Genomic DNA, 25665 nt, shown 5'->3' on the forward strand with positions numbered 1-25665 from the left:
AAGGGAATCCAGCAGGCAGATTCGGAGCGAAGTGGGCGGTGGCAGCAGGCACAGTAGAGGTAACCACTTCAGAGATGACAGTCCTCGCGGGAGGAGTTGCAGGAGTTGGAGAAGCTTGGCTCTGGGCAGCAAGAATTGACTCCATCATGGCAGTCAGCATGGCAACCTCCTCTTTCAAATCTTGGTTCTCTTACTCAAGGTGTTCCATAATTCTTGGATGATTAGCTCTGGTGTTGTACCAGTGAGTCAGCTTGGCTAAAGCACAAAAGAACACCAATCAGACACCTGGCAAAAATTGTTTATGCTAATGATGCCTCAAATGCAATGCTTGATTATTTTTATTTTCAAGGAACTTACTATATCATTTGCAAATATAAAAATTGAAAAGCAATTGCAATAATTTTGATATAACCAAAAATCTCTTTTTATTTATATAAATTGGAAGGATTATACTGAGTACAATTTCAGAAACCAAAATAAAAGTTACAAGAGAAAAGGAGACTAGTCATCCTAAGGATCCCTAACAACAGTGTCAGAAGATCTGGCTAAAGGCGTGTACTTCCTTCGAATGCGACGAATCTCGGTCTCAAAAGAAGCCTTCATCTGAGTCTTCTCAAGGATAAGCTGGTCAACAATCTTCTTCCAAGCAACGAAAGGCTGAGGCATGCTAGAAGACGAAACCTCTGGCTCTCTTTGTCTCTTCGTCACTCGGTCTTCAAGTAGCTCAATCAGTGCATCTTTGTCTTTAGACTCCAATAGCAACTCTTCATGCTTCTTGCTCAAAGCATGGAAACATTCTTCCCACATGTCCTTCTCTTGCTTCATCTTGATGAGCGCGTCTTCCAACTCCTCTATATCCTGGTTAGGGAGAGTTAATGGCTCAACCACAACCATAGACATAGGTCTTTCACAAGGATAAGGCATCTTCAACTTCATAGCTCTCTTCTTCACCCAAAGAGTGTAAGCTTCCAAAGCTACACAATTGCACGGACCAAGCTCGGATCTTCCTTTCCTGTGCACATTATGCCAAGCACACAATCTTCTTCTTCAACTGTTGGGGATCTTTACCCTCTTGATAGAAAAGACCTTCTAACAAAGTGTTATTAGGCTTGTCTCTCAAGGGGAACCCAAGTTGACGACGGGCCAAAGCAGGGTTGTAGTTAATTCCTCCTTGTGTACCAATGAGAGGCACATTAGAGAATTCACCACAACTATCAATAATCTCCAAACTGCTTAAGGATGAATCATACCAAACTATATCATCATTAGTGAGAGACATAAGTCTCCGAGACCACCTTAGACATTGTTTGTTCTCCACAAAAGCAGGCGTTTGAGGCAAGTGCGAAATAAACCACTTGTATAGAAGAGGAATGCAACAGACAATCGTTCCACCACCCTTAGAATTCCTTAAATGCAAAGAGAAATACATATAACCCAACAAAGTAGGCACAGGATTCCCAATCAAGAAAAGTCTAATGGCGTTAACATCAACAAAATCGTCAATGTTAGGGAACAAAGCTAACCCATAGATGAGCAACACAAAGATAACTTCAAATGCATCCACATTACCAGCTTGAGCAAAAGTGGTAGCTTCCTTGATGAGGAAAACAGATGGCAACCCAAATAACCCTCCTTTCTTCACCCAATAAGCCTCTATCTCAGACTTCTTCAAGTGAAGAGCTTCAGCAATAATACTAGACCGGGGAATCTCCTCCAATCCACTAAAAGGCACTCTACTAGAAACAGGTATCCCCAAAAGATGAGAATACTCCTCCAAGGTAGGCACCAGTTGAAAATCTGGGAAAGTGAAATAATGGAAGAGAGGATCATAGAACTGCACCAATACACTCAATAATCCTTCCACTACATCAGCAGACAAAATGGGCAGAAGCTTCCCATGACGTTGTTTGAAGTCCAATGGATCTAATACAAAAGATGCTAGCTTCCTTAATTCTTTCAAGTCGGGACATCTGAAACTGTACTTCTTAGTGTTCCTTCGTCCATAATCCATGGTCTGAAAATATTCGCAAATGATACCTTAGTTCCTTGAAATTTTGTGTGATGAATGTTATGATGCGCATGAAATGCATGGATGCAACAATCACAAGTATGGGATCACACACAAGGCAAACAAAGGTCAAGGGATGAATCCGGTCATTGTCAAGATCAATCATCCATTTTGGTGGATTATGGTTTACACCTTATCAACACCCAAGTTCCATTGATATTGACAAGACTTGATTGGATCGGCCAAGAATTAAGGGTTTGTTGCGAGTCACGACCATGGAGTCTGGGTAAGAACCATCCCAAAGGAGTGAACTAAGGATGAAAACCTATAGATCATGTTCTAAAAAGTTCTCAGAGTCTTAATTCCATCTATCGGATATTACAGGTTAAAATGACTGACTCATCGACCCATAATATTCTCAAGAGAATCTCGTCTGAGTGTAGTATCGTGTAACAATTGTTATCAAATCTACACTTGAACAGTTTCCGCACTACGTCCTAAATAGGTCAAGATGGGTTAGGTGTTCTAAGGTCCTCAGCTTCTCAGACCCAATTAGAAATAGCAATGCCTAACCACAAATACTTGTGTCACATTCCCAAATACTTGTTAAGGACTACTCCACACAAGTCGAACATGACTATACCATCCTCCTATCTTAATTGCACTCAAGTTCGGGTTAGAACTTATCTCACCACTCAAAGATCACCAAGCACAACAAGCAGATTATATCACACATACATATATACAAATATCACATATATACAAATATATTCACACAAAAAGTAAGCTAAACCCACTGGAGACTACTCCCCAACGGAGTCACCACTTAATTTCTGTAGCGGGAAATTCATGATCATCAAGCTATTGATAAGCTAGAGATCAATTAACAAGAGTCACCACCGCTCTTTTATTGTTTCCAAGGGAAAAGGGAAAAAAGTACGAACAAAACCCAATTAGTAAGAAGTTTTCAAATAAAAACTAATAAAAGTCAGAGATCACAGGTAAGGGGGTTGGTTACACAGAGGGAAGGTGTTAGCTCCCAAAGTGTCCTAGGTACTCCTAGGGAGCCCTTTTTGTATGCATATGTACTTTGTATAAAGTGATGTTTACAAACAAATAGAATGGGGGGATGAGAAAAGAATTCATTAATTATATTTTTGTGTTTGACAAGACCTTCGGTCTTGTGCCTACGTACCAACATATAAATGAGGAATTAAAACCTCGTAGTTCGTGCTATAAATTTCAAAGTGAGTATGTTGGTTTTAACAAAAATTAAGCTTGAAAGGCACAAGGGCCTAAAATGGTTTGAATGAGTTAGTTCTTTTTGGCATTTTTGAATGTTTAAGTCAAATATAGTTAAGTTTATTTATAAGTTTGATTTAAGAAAATAAGTTTGAAAATGCAATGGCATAAGACCAAATTTTCTACCTCTTGCAAAAGTGGTCAAAGTATAGAACAAAAATAGTTCACGCAAAGAAGATTTTGAAAATGGAGGGAGAGATTTTAAAATTAAAGAAATGGGGAGAAAGTGAATAGACTACCCTATGCATAAATTTTTTAAAGTTTAAAGTTGAAAAGATCTGACCAATTGGGAGCAATCCAATAGACAAGTATGTCAATAGAAACCCAGAATTACCTTGGACTTTTTTAGAATCAAGCAACACACATGCACAATTATGTTATCTTGAAGAATAAAGGCATTAAATAAAGATGGACTCATCCAAGCTTATCCACTTCAAAGATCTTCTTCAAAATAGCTCATGTAACAGATGAATTCCACAAGTCACAGGTTCAACATAATAGCTTATCAATGATCAATGTTGCAGATGAATTTGGAGAGAGCTAGAATGATGTATCAGATGAATTCAAACTTGCAAGTTCTTGGTTCTTCAACAAATTGGAATTGGCCAAGTCCATTAGCAAAGGAATGATGCCTAAGTTCTAAGTCCAATTGGGGAGATTAAACAACAGTCCCCTCAAATGTTTTTTAGGGCTTTTGTTATTATTATGTGTATTAATGGTTAAAAACCAATCAAACAGACAAAGCAACAAAGTATATCACACAATATGGTCCAAGTGGACAAAGTGAAAATTGCATAAACATAAACAATTAGAATGATATGTACAATGACAAATGATAATAAAACAATAAAAGTAAATTGCATTAAAAGTAAAAGCTTGAAAGTAAAAGTTAATGGTTAAAAAGTCAATAGTTAGTTTTGTTTTTCTTTTTTTTCATTTCACGACATTCTTTGGAGAACACTCAACCCACTTGCCACAAGCATGAATCCTTGAACCAAAACATCTTCCAAAGGAAGGAAAGAAGGCCAAGTTTCCACACAATACCATGGAAGAGGGGAAACTTACAATCTCACTAACTAGAATGCTTATGCCTTTTGTATCACAAATTTAGCGCTATGTTAAGCAATCTGTAGATGTTTGATTGGCTGCATTTTATGTTAAAACATTAACTGGACTCTAATGTTTTGGCTGATGTCATGACATGCGCTGGAGATGTTTGATTGGCTGCATTGTGTGTTAGAACATCTAACTGTACTCTGATGTCTTGACTGAAGTCATGACATACTTGAGTAGTATGATGCAGGTTTAGCTAATACATGATTTATAGAATGTCAAACTAGATTTTATGACATTCATTCCTGACAGCAGATACTGAGGTATAGAACAGTTGGTTGTCTGTTATAACTCAGTATTTAATTTCAGTCTGTTTATCAAGGGAATAACAGACTTGGCATAAGGCCTACTGTCTGAATGTCAAACTGGATGCTCTGACATTCATCATTGACAGCATATACTGAAAAATAGGCAGGTTGGTTGTCTGCTACAGTTCAGTGTGTATCTCAGTCTGTTCTTCAGGAGGATAACAGACCATGGCATCAGGCTCTATGTGTAAATGTCAAATTGGATGTTTTCACATTTATTAATGTAAGCTGATACTGAAGTATGGACTGAGTGGTCCTTTACAGTACAACATTTTGTACAGTCTATTTTCAAGAAAATAACAGACTTAGCATATGGTCTATGCTTTGGACGTCAAACTGAATGTTGTGACATTCATTCCTGACAGTATATGCTAAATTGTAGGTTGGTTAGTTTTTCTGTTTCAGCATTTTTCTCAGGCTATTCTCCAGGAATCCAACAGCTGAGCTAAAAACCAGGAAACTAACAACTAAGCTACAATTAATGAACCTAACAAATAGCCTATTTGTTAGTACCCTAATATGTGGAAATTAGGTTAACTTGCTTAACCTTAATTTCAGGAAATACAAGTACAAGGCCCAAGTGCTGCAATATAAAAGGATGGCAATCCTTCATTCAGAACTCGGGGATTTTAGGCGTGAAGATTTGATTGTTCCATATACTTCACTGCTGTATTTTTGTGTGTCTTGTATTAGGTGTATTTTGTGAGCCAAGAAATTATCTCCTAGACGATTGCATTGGACTAGAGTGTTCATTGAGTTGTAAGTGTTGTGTCACTCTAAGCTTTTAAGCGTGAGTGCTGCGTATCTTGATTAAAGCTGTTAAGCACAATCAAGAGTTGTTTGAAGTGTGACTTCACCATTTACTTTAATCTAATTAAAGGTTGTAATCACTGAGGTGATTGAGGGGGAGTGAGTAGGAACTCTGATCTTAGTGTAAGATTGAAATTGCATTGGGTAGGTATTAAGTGATAGGATTAAAGAGTTGGTTTAAGGTCTGAATTAATACTACTAATAGTGGATTTCCTCCCTGGCTTGGTAGCCCCCAGACGTAGGTGTGTGTGACACTGAACTGGGTAAACAATTCCTTGTGTTATTTATTGCACTTACTTTTTATGTTCTGCATAATTCTTGTCTGCGCAGAATTGGATGTCATAACATCCCGTGTGACATCGAAAGTTTGTTAACTAGAATTTCAATTGGCATCAGAGCAGGCACCCTGCCTGTTAATTTCTGGGTGAGATCTAGGGAAGTTACTTTCTAGTACCATGGACAAGGATGTAGGATACTCAAATAGACCCCCCATGCTGGATGGTTCTAACTATGATGACTGGAAACCTCGTATGAGAGCCTTCTTGAGGTCTCTAGATAGCAAGGTCTGGAGAGCTGTCAACAAAGGATGGGAATATCCAATAAAGACAGGTAAAGATGGAGTCAGTATACAAATTCCTGTAGAAGAGTGGGACAAGGAGCAAGAGGCATTAGCCCTTGGAAACTCTAAGGCCTTGAATGCATTGTTCAATGGAATAAGTAAAAACATCTTCAGACTGGTGCATCACTGTGAGCTGGCTAAAGAAGTTTGGGATACCCTCAAGATAACACATGAGGGTACCTCCAAGGTGAGGATGTCAAAACTTCAGATGCTGACCACCAACTTTGAAAATCTGAGGATGAAAGAGGATGAGACTATTCATGACTTCCACATGAATATTCTTGAAATTTCCAACACTTCTGGTGGCTTAGGGGAGAAAATGGCTGAAGAGAAACTTGTAAGATAGATTCTCAGGTCATTACCTAAGAGATTTGCCATGAAGGTCACGGCTATAGAAGAGGCTCAGGATATCTGCAATATGAAGGTGGATGAGCTTATTGGTTCTCTCCAAACTTTTGAAATGGGCTTGGGTGAGAATGTTGAAAAGAAGAACAAAAGCGTAGCTTTTGTATCAAAAGCCATAACCATGCTTGGGAGACAGTTCAACAAGTTCGTAAAGAAGATTGATCAAAAAGGTAGACCAAATGTCAAGAACATCTCGTCTGACATCAGGAAAAGATCAACTTATGAAGAAAGGTTCAACCAAGGCAAGGGAATCCAGTGTCATGGATGTGAAGATTTTGGACACGTTAGAGCTGAATGCCTTACTTACCTCAAGATGCAAAAGAAAGGGCTATCTGTCACATGGTCTGAAGGAGACTCTGAGAGTGAATCTGAAGGAGAATCTGCTAAACATGTCACTGCACTAACTAGTGTTTGTGCCACTGATGATGACTCAAGTGGAGATGAACTGACCTTCGATGAACTTGTTGCATCATATAAAGAGTTGTGTGTCAAAAGTACAGAAGTAAGTGTACAAGGAGAAAAGCAGAAGAAACTCATCAAGGAGCTGGAGGACGAGAAACAGAAGCATATGACAGTCATAGATGGTCTAAAGGGTGAGATAACCTTGCTGAACTCCAAGCTAGATCAAATGACGAAATCCATCAGAATGCTGAATAAAGGAACAGACACCTTGGAAGAGATCCTAAAGGTGGGACAGAAGTCAGGAACCATGTCTGGTTTAGGCTTTGTGAAGAAATCCTCAGTTGAACACAAAGGCTGAAGTTCAGAAATTCAAGCGGAGGTCACACCCAATGTCGCAACTTCAGGGAACCAGGATGAGTAACCATCAGAAGAAGAAATATCAGAGATGGAGATGTCACTACTATGGTAGGTTTGGTCATATAAAAGCCTTCTGCTACAGGCTGCATGGTTATCCTAACCAAACCCCTCATGTCAGACCTAAGCATAAGGCATATAAGCAGAATGCCCCCATCAAGAAACGACAATGGTTTGCTAGGTTAGCTCACACAGCTCTAAGGGCTTCTACCAGAGAAGATTGGTACTTTGATACAACCTCACACTACCAGTTATGTGACCTTTGGTGATGGTGCTAAAGGAAAAATCAAAGGTGTGGGTAAGCTGGACAGCTCTGGAGTTCCAGAACTGAATAATGTGCTGTTAGTAAAAGGGCTAATTGCTAATCTCATCAGCATAAGCCAGCTGTGTGATCAAGGGTTCTATGTTCAGTTCACTAAGGAGCTATGTGTTGTGACGAATGGAGATAATCAGGAAGTTATGAGAGGATCCAGATCCAAAGATAATTGTTATCTGTGGGAACCTAAAGTCTCAAACTACTCCACAATTTGCTCCTCAGCCAAGGAAGAACATGAGGTGAAGTTGTGGCATAGACGTCTTGGTCATCTCCACTTAAGGGGAATGAAAAAGATCATATCCAAGGAAGCAGATAGAGGAATCCCAAAGCTGCTTATTGATGAAGGAAGAGTCTGTGGAGAATGCCAGGTTGGCAAGCAAACCAAGATGTCACATCCTAAGCTGGGACATCCTACAACTTCCAAAACACTGGAACTTTTGCACATGGACTTAATGGGACCTATGCAGGTTGAGAGTCTGGGTGGAAAGAGGTATGCCTATGTGGTTGTTGATGACCATTCCAGATACACTTGGATAAGCTTCATCAGAGAAAAGTCAGATGCATTTGATGTCTTCAAAGAACTGTGCATCAGACTTCAAAAGGAAAAGGATAGTTGTGTTATCCGAATTAGGAGTGACCATGGGACGGAGTTTAAGAATTCCAAGTTTGATGAGGTTTGCTCGTCTGAAGGGATAAGTCATGAGTTTTCGTCTCCTATAAGTCCTCAGCAAAACGGGATAGTTGAAAGGAAAAACAGAACTATTCAAGAATCTGTCAGGGCAATGATTCATGCAAAAAAGCTTCCTATGCACTTTTGGGCCGAAGCGATGAATACAGCTTGCTATGTTCACAATAGAGTTACCTTGAGAAAAGGAACCTCTTCCACTCTATATGAAATATGGAAAGGCAGAAAACCCACTGTGAATTACTTTCATATCTTTGGAAGTAAATGTTACATTCTTACAGATCGTGAACAGAGAAGGAAAATGGATCCCAAAAGTGATGAGGGTATATTCCTAGGATACTTAACTAACAGCAGAGCCTACAGAGTGTTCAACTACAGGACCAATGTCCTTATGGAATCCATAAATGTTATTGTGGATGATAGAGATGAAGGAATCAATGTCATAGAGGATGTTGGAACATTCCTTGATACGCCAACAGACGTTTCAGTCAAGTCAGAAGAGGTACAGGAGACTCCTCCGGAGTGTGAGGTAGATGCATCCAACAAAGTGTCTTCTATCAGAATCCAGAAGGACCACCCCAAGGATCTTATCATAGGGGATCCCAATAGTGGTGTGACTACCAGATCAAGGGAGAATAGCTCAAATTCCTGTTTTGTATCCAAGGTTGAACAAAAAAATGTTAAAGAAGCCCTGACTGATGAGTATTGGATCAATGCCATACGAGATGAACTGGAGCAGTTTAAACGGAATGAAGTATGGGAGTTAGTTCCACGACCTGAAGGGACTAACATCATTGGTACCAAGTGGATTTACAAGAACAAATCTGATGAGAAAGGAGTAATCACTAGGAATAAAGCAAGACTAGTGGCTCAAGGATATACTCAAGTTGAAGGGATTGATTTTGATGAGACGTTTGCACCTGTTGCTAGACTTGAGTCAATCAGATTGCTGTTAGGTGTGGCCTGCATTCTGAAGTTCAAATTGTTCCAAATGGATGTGAAGAGTGCCTTTTTAAATGGGTACTTGAATGAAGAAGTATATGTGGAACAACCTAAAGGGTTCTGTGATCCTAACCAACCTACACATGTGTATAAGTTGAGGAAAGCCTTGTATGGGTTGAAGCAAGCACCTAGAGCTTGGTATGAAAGGTTGACTGAATTTCTGACCTCTCATGGGTACAGAAAAGGTGGGATAGATAAGACCTTATTTGTGAAGGATGAAGATGGCAAAATCATGATTGCCCAAATTTATGTGGATGATATTGTCTTTGGTGGAATGTCAGAGCAAATGGTGAAACATTTTGTTCACCAGATGCAATCTGAGTTTGAAATGAGTCTGGTTGGGGAACTGACTTATTTTATTGGACTGCAAGTTAACCAAATGGAGGATTCTATGTTTCTCTCCCAAAGCAAATATGCCAAAAACAATGTTAAGAAGTTTGGTATGGATAATGCTAGGCACAAAAGGACTCTTGCACCTACTCATTTAAAGTTAACCAACGATGATGGAGGTCCCAGTGTTGATCAATGCTTGTATAGAAGCATGATAGGTAGTCTATTATATCTAACTGCAAGTAGACCTGATATTTCCTATGCAGTTGGAGTGTGTGCTAGATACCAAGCAGAACCCAAAGTGAGCCACTTAAATCAAGTCAAGAGGATTCTCAAGTATGTCAATGGGACTTGTGACTATGGTATGCTATACTCTCATGGCTCTGAGCCTGTCCTATCTAGGTATTATGATGCTGATTGGGCTGGGAGTGCTGATGACAGATAAAGCACATCAGGAGGATGTTTCTTCTTGGGAAACAATCTCATATCATAGTTCAGCAAGAAACAAAACTGTGTATATCTGTCCACTACAGAGGCTGAATACATAGCAGCTGGAAGTAGTTGTTCCCAACTGGTGTGGATGAAACAGATGCTTACTGAGTACAATGTCTCTCAAAATGTCATGACATTGTTCTGTGACAATCTCAGTGCCATCAATATTTCCAAGAATCCCATCCAACACAGCAGGACCAAACATATTGACATTAGACATCACTTCATCAGAGATCTGGTGGAAGACAAAGTGATCACTTTGGAACATGTAGCCACTAAACTACAACTTGCTGACATATTCACAAAGGCACTGGATGCTACTCAGTTTGAAAACTTAAGGGGCAAACTGGGAATATGCCTCTCCGAGGATTTATAGCAATCAATGATGTTTGGGATGTATTGTTTAATATCTCAACCTATTAAACAATTGAAAGTGTGCTATGACTGGACAACAGATCACAGCTATGTTACTTGCTGCAAGTGTGGTAACAAGATGTTAAGGGGATATCCTAACATGAGACAGCCTATGTGCCTGCTAGACTTCAAGAAAGGGCTCATGCAGGAGTGGATCAAGATGTCAGACTCAAAGTCATGGCATCTGATATGGGGGTACCTGCTGTAAAGCAAGAGTGTGTAACTACTTGATCAAAGCTGTGAAGCAAGATCAAGTGGGTGATGTCTTGATCAAAGCTGTAAAGCAAGATCAAGAGGGGGTATTCTTGGTTGAAACTATGAAGTAAAATCAAGATTGTGGTTCTGTCATTTGTGTGTAATTCTGTTTATTTTGGTCTGTAATTTAAAGTGTTGCTTTGGTAACATTTTTGACAAAAAGGGGGAGTAACACCTGTGACACCTGTGATGCCCCAGGACAACAGATTTTTTTTGCTAAACAGATATTGAAGATCCTCTAATCCAGAGGTTGTGCTGCTGTTAGAAGTTTTTATTTAACTTCTGTATGTGTGCTGATATGTGAAGTTTTTATTTAACTTTTATCTGTGGTGAGTGCGCTGCTGCTCTGAGTGTATTAGCTAGGTTAATTTCCCTGCTAGATGTGTGTTTTCCGCTGCTGTGAACTCTGTTGTGATGCCAAGTTATTTTAGCCAAAAATTTGCCAAAGGGGGAGTTTGTAGATGTTTGATTGGCTGCATTTTATATTAAAACATTAACTGGACTCTAATGTCTTGGCTGATGTCATGACATGCGTTGGAGATGTTTGATTGGCTGCATTGTGTGTTAGAACATCTAACTGTACTCTGATGTCTTGAATGATGTCATGACATACTTGAGTAGTATGTTGTAGGTTTAGCTAATACAGGATTTATAGAATGTCAAACTAGATGTTATGACATTCATTCCTGACAGCAGATACTGAGGTATAGAACAGTTGGTTGTCTGTTATAACTCAGTATTTAATTTCAGTCTGTTTATCAAGGGAATAACAAACCTGGCATAAGGCCTACTGTCTGAATGTCAAGCTGGATGCTCTGACATTCATCATAGACAGCATATACTGAAAAATAGGCAGGTTGGTTGTCTGCTACAGTTCAGTGTGTATCTCAGTCTGTTCTTCAGGAGGATAACAGACCATGGCACAAGGCTCTATGTGTAAATGTCAAATTGGATGTTTTGACATTTATTAATGTAAGTTGATACTGAAGTATGGACTGAGTGGTCCTTTACAGTACAACATTTTGTACAGTCTGTTTTCAGGAAAATAACAGACTTAGCATATGGTCTATGCTTTGGACGTCAAACTGAACGTTGTGACATTCATTCCTGACAGTATATGCTAAATTGTAGGTTGGTTAGTTTTTCTGTTTCAGCATTTTTCTCAGGCTATTCTCCAGGAATCCAACAGCTGAGCTAAAAACCAGGAAACTAACAACTAAGCTACAATTAATGAACCTAACAAATAGCCTATTTGTTAGTACCCTAATATGTGGAAATTAGGTTAACTTGCTTAACCTTAATTTCAGGAAATACAAGTACAAGGCCCAAGTGCTGCAATATAAAAGGATGACAATCCTTCATTCAGAACTCGGGGATTTTAGGCGTGAAGATTTGATTGTTCCATATACTTCACTGCTGTATTTTTGTGTGTCGTGTATTAGGTGTATCTTGTGAGCCAAGCAATTATCTCCTAGATGATTGCATTGGACTAGGGTGTTCATTCAGTTGTAAGTGTTGTGTCACTCTAAGCTTTTAAGCGTGAGTATTGTGTATCTTGATTAAAGCTGTTAAGCACAATCAAGAGTTGTTTGAAGTGTGACTTCACCATTTACTTTAATCTAATTAAAGGTTGTAATCACTGAGGTGATTGAGGGGGAGTGAGTAGGAACTCTGATCTTAGTGTAAGATTGAAATTGCATTGGGTAGGTATTAAGTGATAGGATTAAAGAGTTGGTTTATGGTCTGAATTAATACTATTAATAGTGGATTTCCTCCCTGGCTTGGTAGCCCCCAGACATAGGTGTGTGTGACACCGAACTGGGTAAACAATTCCTTGTGTTATTTACTGCACTTACTTTTTAAGTTCTGCATAATTCTTGTCTGCGCAGAATTGGATGTCATAACATCCCGTGTGACATCGAAAGTCTGTTAACTAGAATTCACAATCGTAATTGGACTTATGTAGAAGTCACAACTATTTGAGGTCGGGCAATGAACTTTTGGTGTTAATGCATGTTGGAGACATAATATTAAGAACTATGCTCATTAAACATACCACACACAAAAAAATATGCAAAAGGTATGGCCTAATCTCATCCATACTCATGTTAATCTTTCAATCAACTAGCATTAGGACTTTGAGATGTCATTGGCCAATTGAAAATGAATGGATGAAGAAGGGGAATTAGATGAAGAGGGAAAGGGATGAATGAGATCACAAATTGGTCAAAGGAGGACTTTTACCTAATTAATATTATTCATTCATTTTGGGAGATGGAATGTACATTCCATCAATCCCCTAAATCCAATACTATTAACTTGACAAAGTCAAATCAACCTTCACCAAGACCCAACAACAAATGAGAAACTCAAATAAGTCAATACAAATGGTCAACATAATTAAAATAACATTTATTCAATTAAAAATATTAAAATAATGCATTAAATTCAAATATGTTTTGTCCAAATCCTAAAATCACATCAAAACACCAAATAAATGGCCATGTGATTTATCATAGGTCAAACAAGGTCAAAGTACCTTGGATAAAAAAATTCATAATTTTTGGACACTTAAAAATATTTTTAATCAATTAAAAGCAAATGAAAAATCAATTAATTCATGAAAAATATTAATAATGATCCAAAAAATTATTTTAATTCAGACTATGAAAGAGAAAAATATTTGAATTTTTTTGGTGAAAGTCCCATATTTTTTGGATCAATATTAAATTTATTATGAATTATTGAAGAAAATGGAATTAAATGGAAAATCAGAAAATGCTAAAATACGTGGACCATCAGATCTCCCTCATTAATTGAGGTGGCAGATCTGATGATCCACAGCGCGCGTTCCACCAACACGTGAGTTAACAACGCTGCAAACATCAAACAGGGACATGGTCAAAAGGAACGACTGAGATTATAACGTGGAGCAAGGATCACACGATTTAGACCAAAGATAACTCATCACCGGAGCCAGAGCTCTGGTTGTCTTCTCCGACGAGCCTCGCCGGACTGGTCATCATGAACCATCACCAAAACTTCAAACAGGGATATGATTTTAAAGAGAAAACATCACTGAGCACGAATATCACCTCCATTTCTTCCAATTCCAACTATATTGAGAGATATGTGGAATTGAAAAATGAGGTTCATGATCTGAGTTGCTTCCATTTGACCTCAAAGCAACTCAAACACCTTGCCTACATTGGTAGGACTTCAGCCAACACAATAATCAAGAGAATTGAGCAAGAAACAAGAAGAATCGAAGAGATCAAATTTTCTGCAAATTACCTTCAAATGAGGTCTGAGCTTGCTAGATCTTGATCTGAATCGTGCTTGGCTTCACTTCAATTGCTTGCAGAAGCGGAATGGAATGGCTTAGAATCAATGGACTCTTGGAGAATTGAATTCCAAAATAGTGGAGATTCAAGCTCAAATTCAACTGAATTTTTCAGGTTTATCCTCTTAATGTGAAGAGTTTTCTGTGGGGATTCAAAGCTGGCGCAGGGTGTGTGATAATTCTGAGCATAAGAAACTGTATTTATATGGGAATTGGATGATATTTGCACATTCACTTTTACTTTCCAAAGTTGGCAAATGATGAAAGCATGGTGCATGGGCGTGCATAGGCCCATGAAATGATTGTTTGAAAGTCCAAAATGAAGTTCAAATGCATTGGAGATGGATTGGATTGCAAGGCAAGTGTGCATTGTTGTTTGAAGTTTCATCCATGACACATGATACCAGTCTGTTAAAGCCATGCGCAGCCTATGCATTCCTCATCCAAAATGCATGCATTTTAGCTCTTTGGAAAGGTGAGATCAAGAGGAACAAGTTTGATATTGAACACTTTTTCATTTGGAGCTTGGAACTTGGAGATATTTGAGGTGGAAGTTTGGAAAAATTTGACATATCATAAACTTTCTAAGTGTCAAGCCATATGTCTCAATATTCCACCTTGCTTAACTTTTTATGGGAGCTTCAAATAAGAAAAGTGTATTCATCAAAGTTGTAGCTATCTCAAAGACCTTCAAAGTGGTCACCAATTTCATGTCATTTGGATTTGGAATGGTAGAGTTATGCATTTTAGAAGTTTGGCAAAATCACTTGGTCAATGATATAGGTCAAAAGTGACCTATAATGTAGCCTCATATCACATGTGAAAAGAAGTTGAATTAGCTCCTACTTAAAACATAAAAGTTGAGGTAGACACATTGAATTTGATTGTGAAACTTGGAAATCTTTCATCTCATAAAAATTGAGCAAGTTATGATCTTGGGAAGTTGACTTTCAAATTAGGGTTTAGACCAAATGACCTATAATGTTTCAACACAGAAAATGATTTTCCAAGCAAAACTAGCCCTAGGTCTCAACATGAAAGTTGCTTATAATGTCATTTAGAGTAAGTTTTCTCTTGGACTCATTTTCATATGGTGAAAAGTATAGGAGATAGGGTCTAGGGAGACCCAGTTTTGATTAGATGAATCCATCTGACCAACCACCATCAACCAACTTGCTAACTTTAAATTCTCTTGACTTCATTGGATCATGGTAGATCATATTTACATAAGATAATGGTATTTGAAGTGTCCTTTGAGAAATTTGATCAATTGGTGAGATAGCTTGTAGAAGAAGTTACTTAAGATACCCAGTCAAACTAGGGTTTCCAAGGCAAATCACCCTCAAACTCTTGAAGCAAACTTGATCAATATAACATGTAGAAGAAATTGGGACTCATATATGATGCTTATAACCATTCTTGAATCAATTCTTGATTATACTCTTTGTTCATGAGGGTCTCAAACCCTATATGTGATCAATGAATCAAGGAGATCATGCCCCCTACCTACAAGAAGAGTTAGATATATGCAAAGACATATTTTTTGGTATTTTGGTTAGTGAAATGATAAAATAAAAGTATGATATAATCACAAAGTGCTTGGTGATCTCTTCTAAAACAAACCCAATGAAAGAGGGGTAAGGAGGATGCCAAGGTATGATCCCAATGTTAATGCTTATGAGGGAAATGCATGAGGGATCTTAGGGTCAAAATTGGGGTCTTACACTTGACCAGGTTCAAGGAGAAATGAACTTATCAGGGGAAACATGGAGACTATCTTGGAGATTCTCAAATCTCAGAGGACCCCTGCTTCTATTGCTGCCAACATCACCTATGTTGTTGGGGTAACCAATCCTACTGTTGTTGTTGGCACTACCGTCGAGACTCTGGCGGAAAGTATGGTGCCTAACACTGGGAACCTTCAGATGGTCCCTGCTGACTCTGCTAGGCTTGCTGCTGCCTACCCGTAGGGAATGCACCCATATATTGCTGCTAATCTCGCCAATGGGGGGGCTTTCTTCCCTCATCCGGTTCTCTCTGCTGCTGCTACTGGAAACATTGGTTTCCCGTGGGGTCTCCCAACTGTCCAAACTACTCCGGTCAATGATGCTGATTCGTAGAACAACCAAGGTTAGGCTCCTGACGACACTCCTGACGCTGAAGATGACTACCGAGGCTCGCGCCTCCATTTTTAGATTCCCGCTCAGACCGCTCAAGCTGCGAGCGCAAGTCAGTTCCCGACCATTCCGCTTGGTTATCCTGAGGCAGCCTCTATACCCATGCTGATATACTCTGCACCCCAGCATGTGCAGACAGGGGCACCTCAGACCTCCAATGCTCAGGCTGGAGGGCAGTATCCTCAGACGATTCATGTTGTTCAAACTATGCCACTGGGTTTCTCTTACCCGCCTCAGATGTGGTTCACCCCAAACATGCCTGCACCAATTGCTCTAGAAACTTCCCGACTGGCCAGTCAGGTCGCTCCTCCCGTTGCTGATCTGGACAGACCTGCAGATTATCAGCTCTTGGACGACAGAATAAGGTCCATCGAGGGTTTCTCTGCCTTCGGTATAGATGCTCGAGACCACTGCTTGGTCCCAAACGTGGTACTCCCACAAAAATTCAAGGTGTCTGACCTTCCAAAGTATAAGGGCCCCAGTTGTCCCCGCAGTCACATCACCATGTACTGCCGGAAAATGGCCTCATACATCGATAATGACAAACTCCTGATCCATTGCTTCCAAGATAGCCTGTATAGGGCTTCCTTGGATTGGTACATGGGTCTAGAGCGCTCAAAGATCCGGTCATTGAGGGATCTCTCCGAGGCATTCTTGAAACAATATAAGTACAACCTTGACATGGCTCCAACAAGGCTACAACTACAGAATCAGTCTCAAAGATCTAATGAAACCTTCAAGGAATATGCTCAACGTTGGCGCGAAATAACGTCTAGAGTCTGGCCAACATTATCTGATAATGAATTGGTAGATATTTTCATGGGTACACTACAAGAGCTGTATTTTGAGAAGATGATCGGCAGTTTGTCAACAAACTTTGCCGATATGGTAACCATTGGGGAGCGTCTTGATAGTGGGATGAAATCGGGAAAGATCACAGACACGACCGAACCAAAGACAACAAATAAGAGGCTGCATGGGGGCTTCGCAAAAAAGAAGGAGGGGGAAGCAAACGCTGTGACGGCGAAGGCTCTCCCCCGATATCAATTTCTGATAGCCCCTATGCCGTATTATCCGTATCCATATGTCTCCGCAGCTTAATATCAGCAACCTCCATTCCAGTACCAATCATAGAAAGGTAATCAACAATTAACACCCGCTTAGAAAAATCTAAACCAACAATATAATCGTGATAACAGGGGACAAAATCAAGGTCAGAATAATAGTGGCAATTTTGGTAATCGTCCCCAATTTGATAAGATCCCGGTACCATATGCAGAATTGGTGTCGTATCTGATTCACTTGGGGGCTATCGTACCAAGAGAACTTCCAGCATCCTCTCTTCCCTTTAATCGCAGTCACAATCCTAATGCCACATGCGCTTTCCACGCAGGGTATATAGGACATTCCACTGAGGACTGTTGGGCTCTCAAAAAGAGGATCCAAGAGTTAATTGATCAAGAGATTCTGTCTTTCTCCAAAGAAAAACCCAACGTGAAGACTAATCCCTTGCCAAACCACGGTGGCGCAACAGTCAATGTAGTGATCGAAGAGGAGGATACTGAATCTATATTAAGGGCCGAAGAGGTGAAGACTCCGATGTCCGTTGTGTTACAGAGGCTTGAACAGTTTTGGTTTCTAGAAGGTGTACATGATGATTGTGCAGTATACGAGTTTTATCCGGACAATTCCGACTAGTTGAGGGGTTGTGTGCAAGAACTGATGGATCAAGGGTTAATACAGTTCTCCAAGTCTCAAGCAGCAGAAGAGGTGGCAGTAATTGAACCAATAACAATTGTGTATAGAAAGAAGAGGGTTGAAGCTCATCCCAAGAGGATTCATCCGATTCATTTCCGTGTTCCCACTTCATTCCCGTATCAGAATACCAAGGCAGTGCCATAGAATTATGAGACTACAACATATTTGGGAGGAAAAGAAATCCGCATTCCTGACATAGAAATCGTCAACATTGCTGGAACGGGAGGCATGACTCGGAGTGACCGTGTATTCGCTCCAAAATACACTCCTAGGGTGTCTCTAGCACCCACAATTATCCTGCCTAAGGAGAAGGTCATTCCTACTCTGACTCCGTAGGCAGGGGCAACTGTACTTGCCACTCCATGCGTGACGACTGCTCCAATATTGACGAAAGTTATTGACAATAAAGCTGTCGAATTTGAAACGTCTAAGGGAAAAGGGTCGATGGTTGAGAAAGAACAGGTTGAAGATCACAAGAGGAGTATCACTTTTGAGGAAAGCCAAGAATTCCTTAAATTGATCAAGAAAAGTGATTTCAAAATTGTTGACCAGTTGAATCAGACTCCCTCTAAAATATCAATTTTGTCTTTGATATTGAGTTCTGAGGCTCATCACGAAGCATTGCTGAAAGTTCTAAATGTCGCTCACGTGACGCAAGATATCACAGTCGATCAATTTGACAACACGGTCGCCAATATCACCGCCAGTAGGTATCTGGGATTTAATGAAGCAGAGCTACCTCCTGGGGGAAATGCCCATAACAAAGCACTACAAATTTTGGTCACATGCACTGACTCTCTCCTATCTCGAGTCCTCGTTGACACTGGTGCTTCGCTTAATGTACTGCCAAAATCTACATTAAGCCAGTTACAGTTTAAGGGGCCCGAGATGAGGACCAACACATTGATCGTTCAAGCTTTCGATGGTTCTCGAAGGCATGTAATTAGGGAGGTCGATTTTCCTATATGTGTTGGGCCCCGCCAGTTCAACATCATTATCCAAGTCATGGACATCAACCCAGCTTACCGTTAATTGTTGGGAAGACCATGGATTCATGCCGCTAGGGCAATCACTTCTACATTGCACCAGAGGCTGAAATACTTGATAGATGACAAATTGGTAATTGTGTATGGTGAAGAAGATTTGTGGGTCAGTGAACTCTCCTCTTTCAGATATGTTGAAACAGATGAAGGGATCATTGAAGTTCCGCTCCACTGTTTAGAGTTTGAAGAAGTCAGTTCCGGTATAGCCAATCACAACCAATCTTCCGTTGCCATCCTACCCTTAGCAAAAATGCCAAGCAGACATTGGAGAAAGACCCGCTTCCCGGTTGGGGTAAGTTCGTCAATATGGCAGAGAAGCGTGCAAGGTTTGGTATCGGTTATCACCCAGCAGCATGCAAGGCAAGCCCGAAGAAAAAGCAGTTCAACCCGGTCAAGTTCAGCAGTGCCGAATCTCAAAATGAGCACACCGTGGTAGTTATTGGAGAGTCCAGCGGTAGCAAGATAGGGGCACCCATCCTTGTTCGCAGATGTCCTCCAAGATTCAAGCTTCCCAATTGGACGTCCACCGTGATTCCCATGGTGTACTCGGAAAAAATGTAATGCATTTTGTTTTCTCCATCCCCCGTCCTCGCCCGAGACGAGAGTATAGCTTGTAAGGGGCTCCATGTTTAAAAGTATTATGTGAATAAATAAAAATTACTTTTTGCATGCAAAACTTATGTTCCCTTTCTTTCAGTTATTTTTCTTTTTCACTAAAAACAACGAAATGGCAAAAGATTTCTTTTTTCTTTTTCCACCTTTCTCAAAAAGCATACTAAAATAAGCTCATCATATGCATAGAAAACAAAACCATTGATTACAACATGGCTAAAATCAATTGTAAATTTGGATTCCCAATCAACCAAGCTGAAGACGACAGTGAGGAAGGTTGTGAATTACCAGCTGAACTAGCACGACTCCTTGAGCACGAAGAAAAAGAGATTCAGTCATACAAAGAACCAGTGGATGTCATTAACTTGGGTTCTGAAACTGACAAAAAAGAAGTAAAAGTTGGGGCATCTCTGGTCGAGCATGTACACTCCAACTTGGTAGAGTTGTTGCGTGAATATGTTGACGTCTTCGCTTGGTCATATCAAGATATGCCGGGATTAGACACGAGCATTGTTGAACGTCACTTGCCACTCAAGCCTGAATGTCCTTCAGTCAAATAGAAGCTCAGAAGGACTAGACCCGATATGGAACTCAAGATCAAGGAAGAGGTTAAGAAGTAGCTAGACGCCGGTTTCTTAGCCATTTCTGAATATCCGCAGTGGGTTGCTAATATCGTTTCAGTTCTGAAGAAAGATGGTAAAATCAGAATGTGTGTAGACTATCGAGACCTCAATAGAGCGAGTCCAAAGGATGACTTCCCTTTGCCTCATATTAATATTTTGGTTAACAACACAACTCAATTCTCCGTATTTTCTTTCATGGATGGGTTCTCCGGATACAAACAGATAAAGATGTCTCTAGAGGATATGGAGAAGACAACTTTTATCATAGCTTGGGGAACTTACTGCTACAAAGTCATGCCGTTTGGCCTGAAAAATGCAGGGGCAACATATCAACGCGCCATGGTAACCCTCTTCCACGACATGATTCATGAAGAGATTGAGGTTTATGTGGACGGCATGATTTCCAAATCCAGAACTAAAGAAGATCACTTGGTAAACCTGAGGAAATTGTTCGTCAAACTATGAAAGTTTAAGTTGCGCCTGAATCCGGCTAAATGTACTTTTGGGGTCCGATCCGGTAAACTCTTGGGTTTCATAGTCAGTCAGAAGGGTATTGAGGTTGATCCCGACAAAGTTCGAGCTATCCAAGAAATGCCAGCTCCCCGAACAGAAAAAGAAGTCTGAGGCTTCCTTGGGCGACATAATTACATCTCTAGATTCATATCACACTTGGCATCTACCTGCGAACCGATATTCAAACTTTTGAGAAAAAACCAATCGATTGTGTCGAACAACGATTGCCAAGCGGCATTCGATAAAATAAAAAAGTACTTGCAAGAACCACCAATCTTGATACCACCGGTTCCTGGTAGGCCTCTCATTATGTACCTCACAGTACTCGATGAATCTATGGGTTGCATTTTGGGTCAACACGATGACACAGGTAAGAAAGAACATGTTATCTACTATCTCAGCAAGAAATTCACTGAATGTGAGACCCGATACTCACTTTTAGAGAAAACATGTTGTGCTTTGACTTGGGTTGCTCGACGCCTGAGACAATATATGATTTGTCATACTACTTTATTGATATCCAAGATGGATCTGATAAAGTACATCTTTGAAAAGGTTGTTGTTACTGATAGAATTGCCCGGTGGCAAATGCTGTTAACCGAGTATGATATCCAATATGTGACCCAAAAAGCAATAAAAGGGAGTGTTCTATCTGACTACCTTGCTCACTTGCCTGTCGAAGGTTATCAACCGTGGAGGTTTGAATTTCCATATGAAGACATCATGTTTATCAGAGACTTCACTATGCCTGGCTTCGAAGTAAGCCCTGAGGAAGGCCCCGAACCAGGATCACGATAGACACTCATGTTCGACGGTGCTTCTAATGCTCGAGGCCATGGTATTAGTGTGGTTATCACTTATCCAACCGGTTTCCACCTTCCATTTACCGCTAGATTGTGTTTTGATTGCACCAACAATATGGCATAATATGAAGCTTGTATCTACGGTTTAGAGGCGGCGATCGACCTAAGGATCAAGATTCTTGAGGTATACGGTGATTCGGCTCTAGTAATCAATCCGGTGAAAGGTGATTGGGAGACTTGGGATAGCAAGTTGATACCTTATAAAGAGCATATCAGAAAACGGATACCCTATTTTGATGAAATCTCTTTTCATCATATTTCCAGGGAGGAAAATCAGTTAGTAGACGCTCTAGCCACATTGGCATCTATGTTCAAATTCAAATGGAAGAATGAAGCACCATCCATCCAGATTGACCACTTAGATGAACCAGCATATTGTCTAGCAATTGAGGTCGATCCTAATGATAAGCCCTGGTTCTACGACATAAAGACATTTCTGGAGAAACGGCAATATCCCGAGGGTATATCCATTACCGATAAGAAAGCTCTAAGAAGACACTCTTCCAAGTTCTTCCTAAACGGTGATATGTTATACAAGAGGAATTATGATTTCCTACTGCTCAGATGCGTGGATAGACACGAAGCTAGTACAACCATAAAGTCCATACATGAGGGCTACAAGGGTGTACATGCAAAGGGTCCAACTATGGCCAAGAAGATCCTTCAGGCTGGTTATTATTGGACGACAATGGAGACTGATTATTACAACTTTGTTAAAAGATGTCACAAGTGCTAGATATATGGTGACAAGATCTTTGTGCCACCAACTCTGTTGAATGTTCTGACTTCTCCATGGCCTTTTTCTATGTGGGGCATCGATATGGTTGGGATGATAGAGCCCAAAGCTTCCAATGGACATCGATTCATCCTAGTCGCCATCGATTACTTCATGAAATGGGTCGAAGCTGCTTCATATGCTAATGTCACTCGAAAAGTGGTTACCCAGTTTATCAAGAAAGAGATAATTTGTCGCTATGGGATACCTAGCAAGATCATCACTGACAATGCTAGTAACCTCAAAAACAATATGATGAAGGAGTTGTGTGAAGAATTTAATATCGAGCACCACAACTTTTCACTGTACCGGCCCAAGATGAACGACATCGTAGAAGCAGCTAACAAGAATATCAATAGAATCGTCCAGAAGATGGTCAAGACATACAAGGACTGGCATGAGATGTTACCCTTTGTTCTACACGGTTACAGAACCTCGGACCGTACATCCACTGGGGCAACTCCATACATGTAGCACCTCAAATTTGCACCTACCTTTTGTACATACATTCTCATATTAGGTCATTAACATAACATGGTTCATTGCATAACATTGCATTGTCCTTTGCCCAAGTGCAAGTCCAGCTGACAAATTAGGTCAAACTGGTCAGGAGATCAGGTCAAACAAGCAAGCATGTGCCATTTCCATTGAGACAAAGCCCTAGGGTTGGTTTATCAAGTTCATATGGTATAAGGATCATTTTGAAGTGATTTGGACAAAGATTGGATGATCAAAGCTCAACAGTCAAGCTGAATTTCTTCAGAAAACCCTAGAAAGTCAACTATGGTCAACTGTGGTCAACTGCGCTTGAATTTATGGATTTCAAGGTGGGAGATGGTTTGAAAGGGTTCATTCATGTCCATAAAAGTCTCATTTGACATTTCAAAGATCAAGATTGAAGAATTTGAAGTCAGACAAAAAGTTTCCTAAAATGGCAGGTGACCTGTAATTGGAAACTGCCAAAAATAGAAAGTTTTTCTCCTCAAATTTACATCATCATACAAGCTTCAAATGAAATTTTGTTCAACATGAAAGTTGAAGATCTTGCTCTCACCTTTCCAAAAAGTCCAAGAACACTCATTTCTCATTTGTGGTTGGCAAGTTATGATCAAATCATTTTCAGAAATTTTTGAACTTCAAAGTGGCATATCTTCCAAACCATTTGGCCAAATTAAGTGGGGTTTTTTGCTACAAGTCACATTTGACATGCTCTATCCAAATCCTTCATTGCATTTCACTAAAAATCATCACATAAAAATGGCATTTTCCAAGTGAATTAATTTGATTTTTTTGAGAGAAATTGCTAATTTGAAAAATGAGCCTTGCATCCATTTCCAATTAATATTATTTGCATTAAAAATGATTTTGGAGTCCATTACAAGAAAAACTCGGCACTGTTCATGCCATACTCATGCATATAGGGTAATTGCCAAAATTTGCTTAACACTTGATTTTATTTTAATTCTAATGGCATGGCTTAATGGTGATTAGTATAGGTGATTAACAAGGCATATATATTACTAATTGTAACAGAAAGGGATGGACAATAATCTTTTTTTCACATTTTAGATCTAAAATCAATATTTTGCTCTAAAAACTTTTCTGGCTTTTTTCTTCACACAACCGGCATTCATCTCACAAGATTCATACTACTGCGTTGCTCTTGAAGAGAAAGTGATACACGAGATCGAAGCTAGCAGTACAAGATCACTGCATTCTTCAAGCTTGAACATCCATGGTGACTTCAAGAGGAGCTGAGTTCATTAGCGATTAGTGACTCAATCCTTCTCCAAACACCTCCATCAGCATCATACACGAATCTTGGAGCTTCATAGGCTTGGAATAACGACGAACTCCACTGCTGTTCTTCATACAGGTCAGATTTCGACCATCTCGATTCATGAATTTGTTGATTGATAGTTATAAATCTTTGAACGCTGAGTTAAATGAGCTTTGAACCGTTGCGTTTCGTGCCAAAATGAGTTAGTTACAAGCATTTAAAGTCTTGATGTCGATTTGTTTTTCCTTCGATTTGCACATGCTTGTTGGTTTCTCGATGAAATATTTATGTATTATGAGTGTACGATGATGGATCTACGCGATGATAGGTTCAATTTGAGGTTCTGGAAATTTTTGTTCTTGAGTCCTTGAAGGTATTCACTGTTCCGGCATGAAATAGGATGAGGGAGACGGTACTGTTGTATTGGCAGCACATTTTGGATCTTTAGAAAACGATTTTCAATGCTGCATGTTGTTTTTTAGGAATGCATTGCGATTGGTTCTGTTGTGTGGTCATGCTGGCACGCGATTGGTCGTGTTTCTTGTTGACTGGGGCGTTGAATTCCCCACTTAAATGAAACGCTGAGTTTTGTACTCAGCAAGAGTGCCATTCCCATTTAAATAAACATTAAATAATTAATCCATGTTATTTCTTTTTCTTTCTTCAACTTTCATTGCATTTTCTAAAAATTCATATAAAATCAAAGAATGATCCAATTGAGATGGGATTTTTTGCATTGATCTTCATTTTTCCTCTAGTTTTTTATAAGCATGAGAGCAAAAGTTGTGCACGGTCTGTTTTTATTTTAGTCTAATGGTTTTGTTCATGTATGCTTTTTGCCTATGCTTTGCCATTTTGATCATGAAATGATGATGCTTAATTGGAAATTCTTGAAACTTTGCATCCTCATTCTAGACACCTTAAGGAGCATTTTGATATGTGGTTTGTGATTTTTGAGTTGCTGGATTGAGAGATATGCTATGATCTTTAGAGGTGTGACAATTGGTGTCACACCATTTCCTGTCCAACTTCATGATTTTAATTACCATGCTTATTGAACTCAAAATGGTTTGGATTTTTGCATGGAGACATTTGTGCATGTTTAGAATGTGTGTGAATTTTTCTGGAATTTTTGAATGCATTTCCTATTTGATTGATAATTTCTCCCCTGTTTGACCAAAATGTTGACTTCTTGTGACACATGTTCTCATTTGATTTCTAAAATTCTAATGCTTAATTGGATGGACTTGAAATTTGACATGTGTATTGTAGACATCTTGAAGCATTTCATGGCTTTAGTCCC

General features: G+C 39.7%; 1 protein-coding gene across 1 annotated transcript; it reads left to right on the forward strand.

The window, feature by feature from the left end:
* Nucleotides 1–16650: 16650 nt before the first annotated feature.
* Nucleotides 16651–18093, forward strand: LOC127081187 (uncharacterized). The gene is made up of 2 exons (XM_051021468.1): nt 16651–17462; nt 17595–18093. Exons 1-2 carry the CDS (start codon nt 16651–16653, stop codon nt 18091–18093), a joined length of 1311 nt encoding a protein of 436 aa, XP_050877425.1.
* The last annotated feature ends 7572 nt before the right edge of the window (nt 18094–25665 follow it).

Source organism: Lathyrus oleraceus, chromosome 5 (genome assembly GCF_024323335.1).
Source record: "Lathyrus oleraceus cultivar Zhongwan6 chromosome 5, CAAS_Psat_ZW6_1.0, whole genome shotgun sequence".
NCBI classification, from domain to species: Eukaryota; Viridiplantae; Streptophyta; class Magnoliopsida; order Fabales; family Fabaceae; genus Lathyrus; species Lathyrus oleraceus.

Coding starts and splice junctions, on each gene's coding strand:
- LOC127081187 (XM_051021468.1), top strand. CDS start 16,651: ATGCCTGCACCAATTGCTCTAGAAACTTCCCGACTGGCCAGTCAGGTC. Junction 17,463..17,594: donor TTTCTGATAGCCCCTATGCC/GTATTATCCGTA, acceptor TCGTGATAACAG/GGGACAAAATCAAGGTCAGA.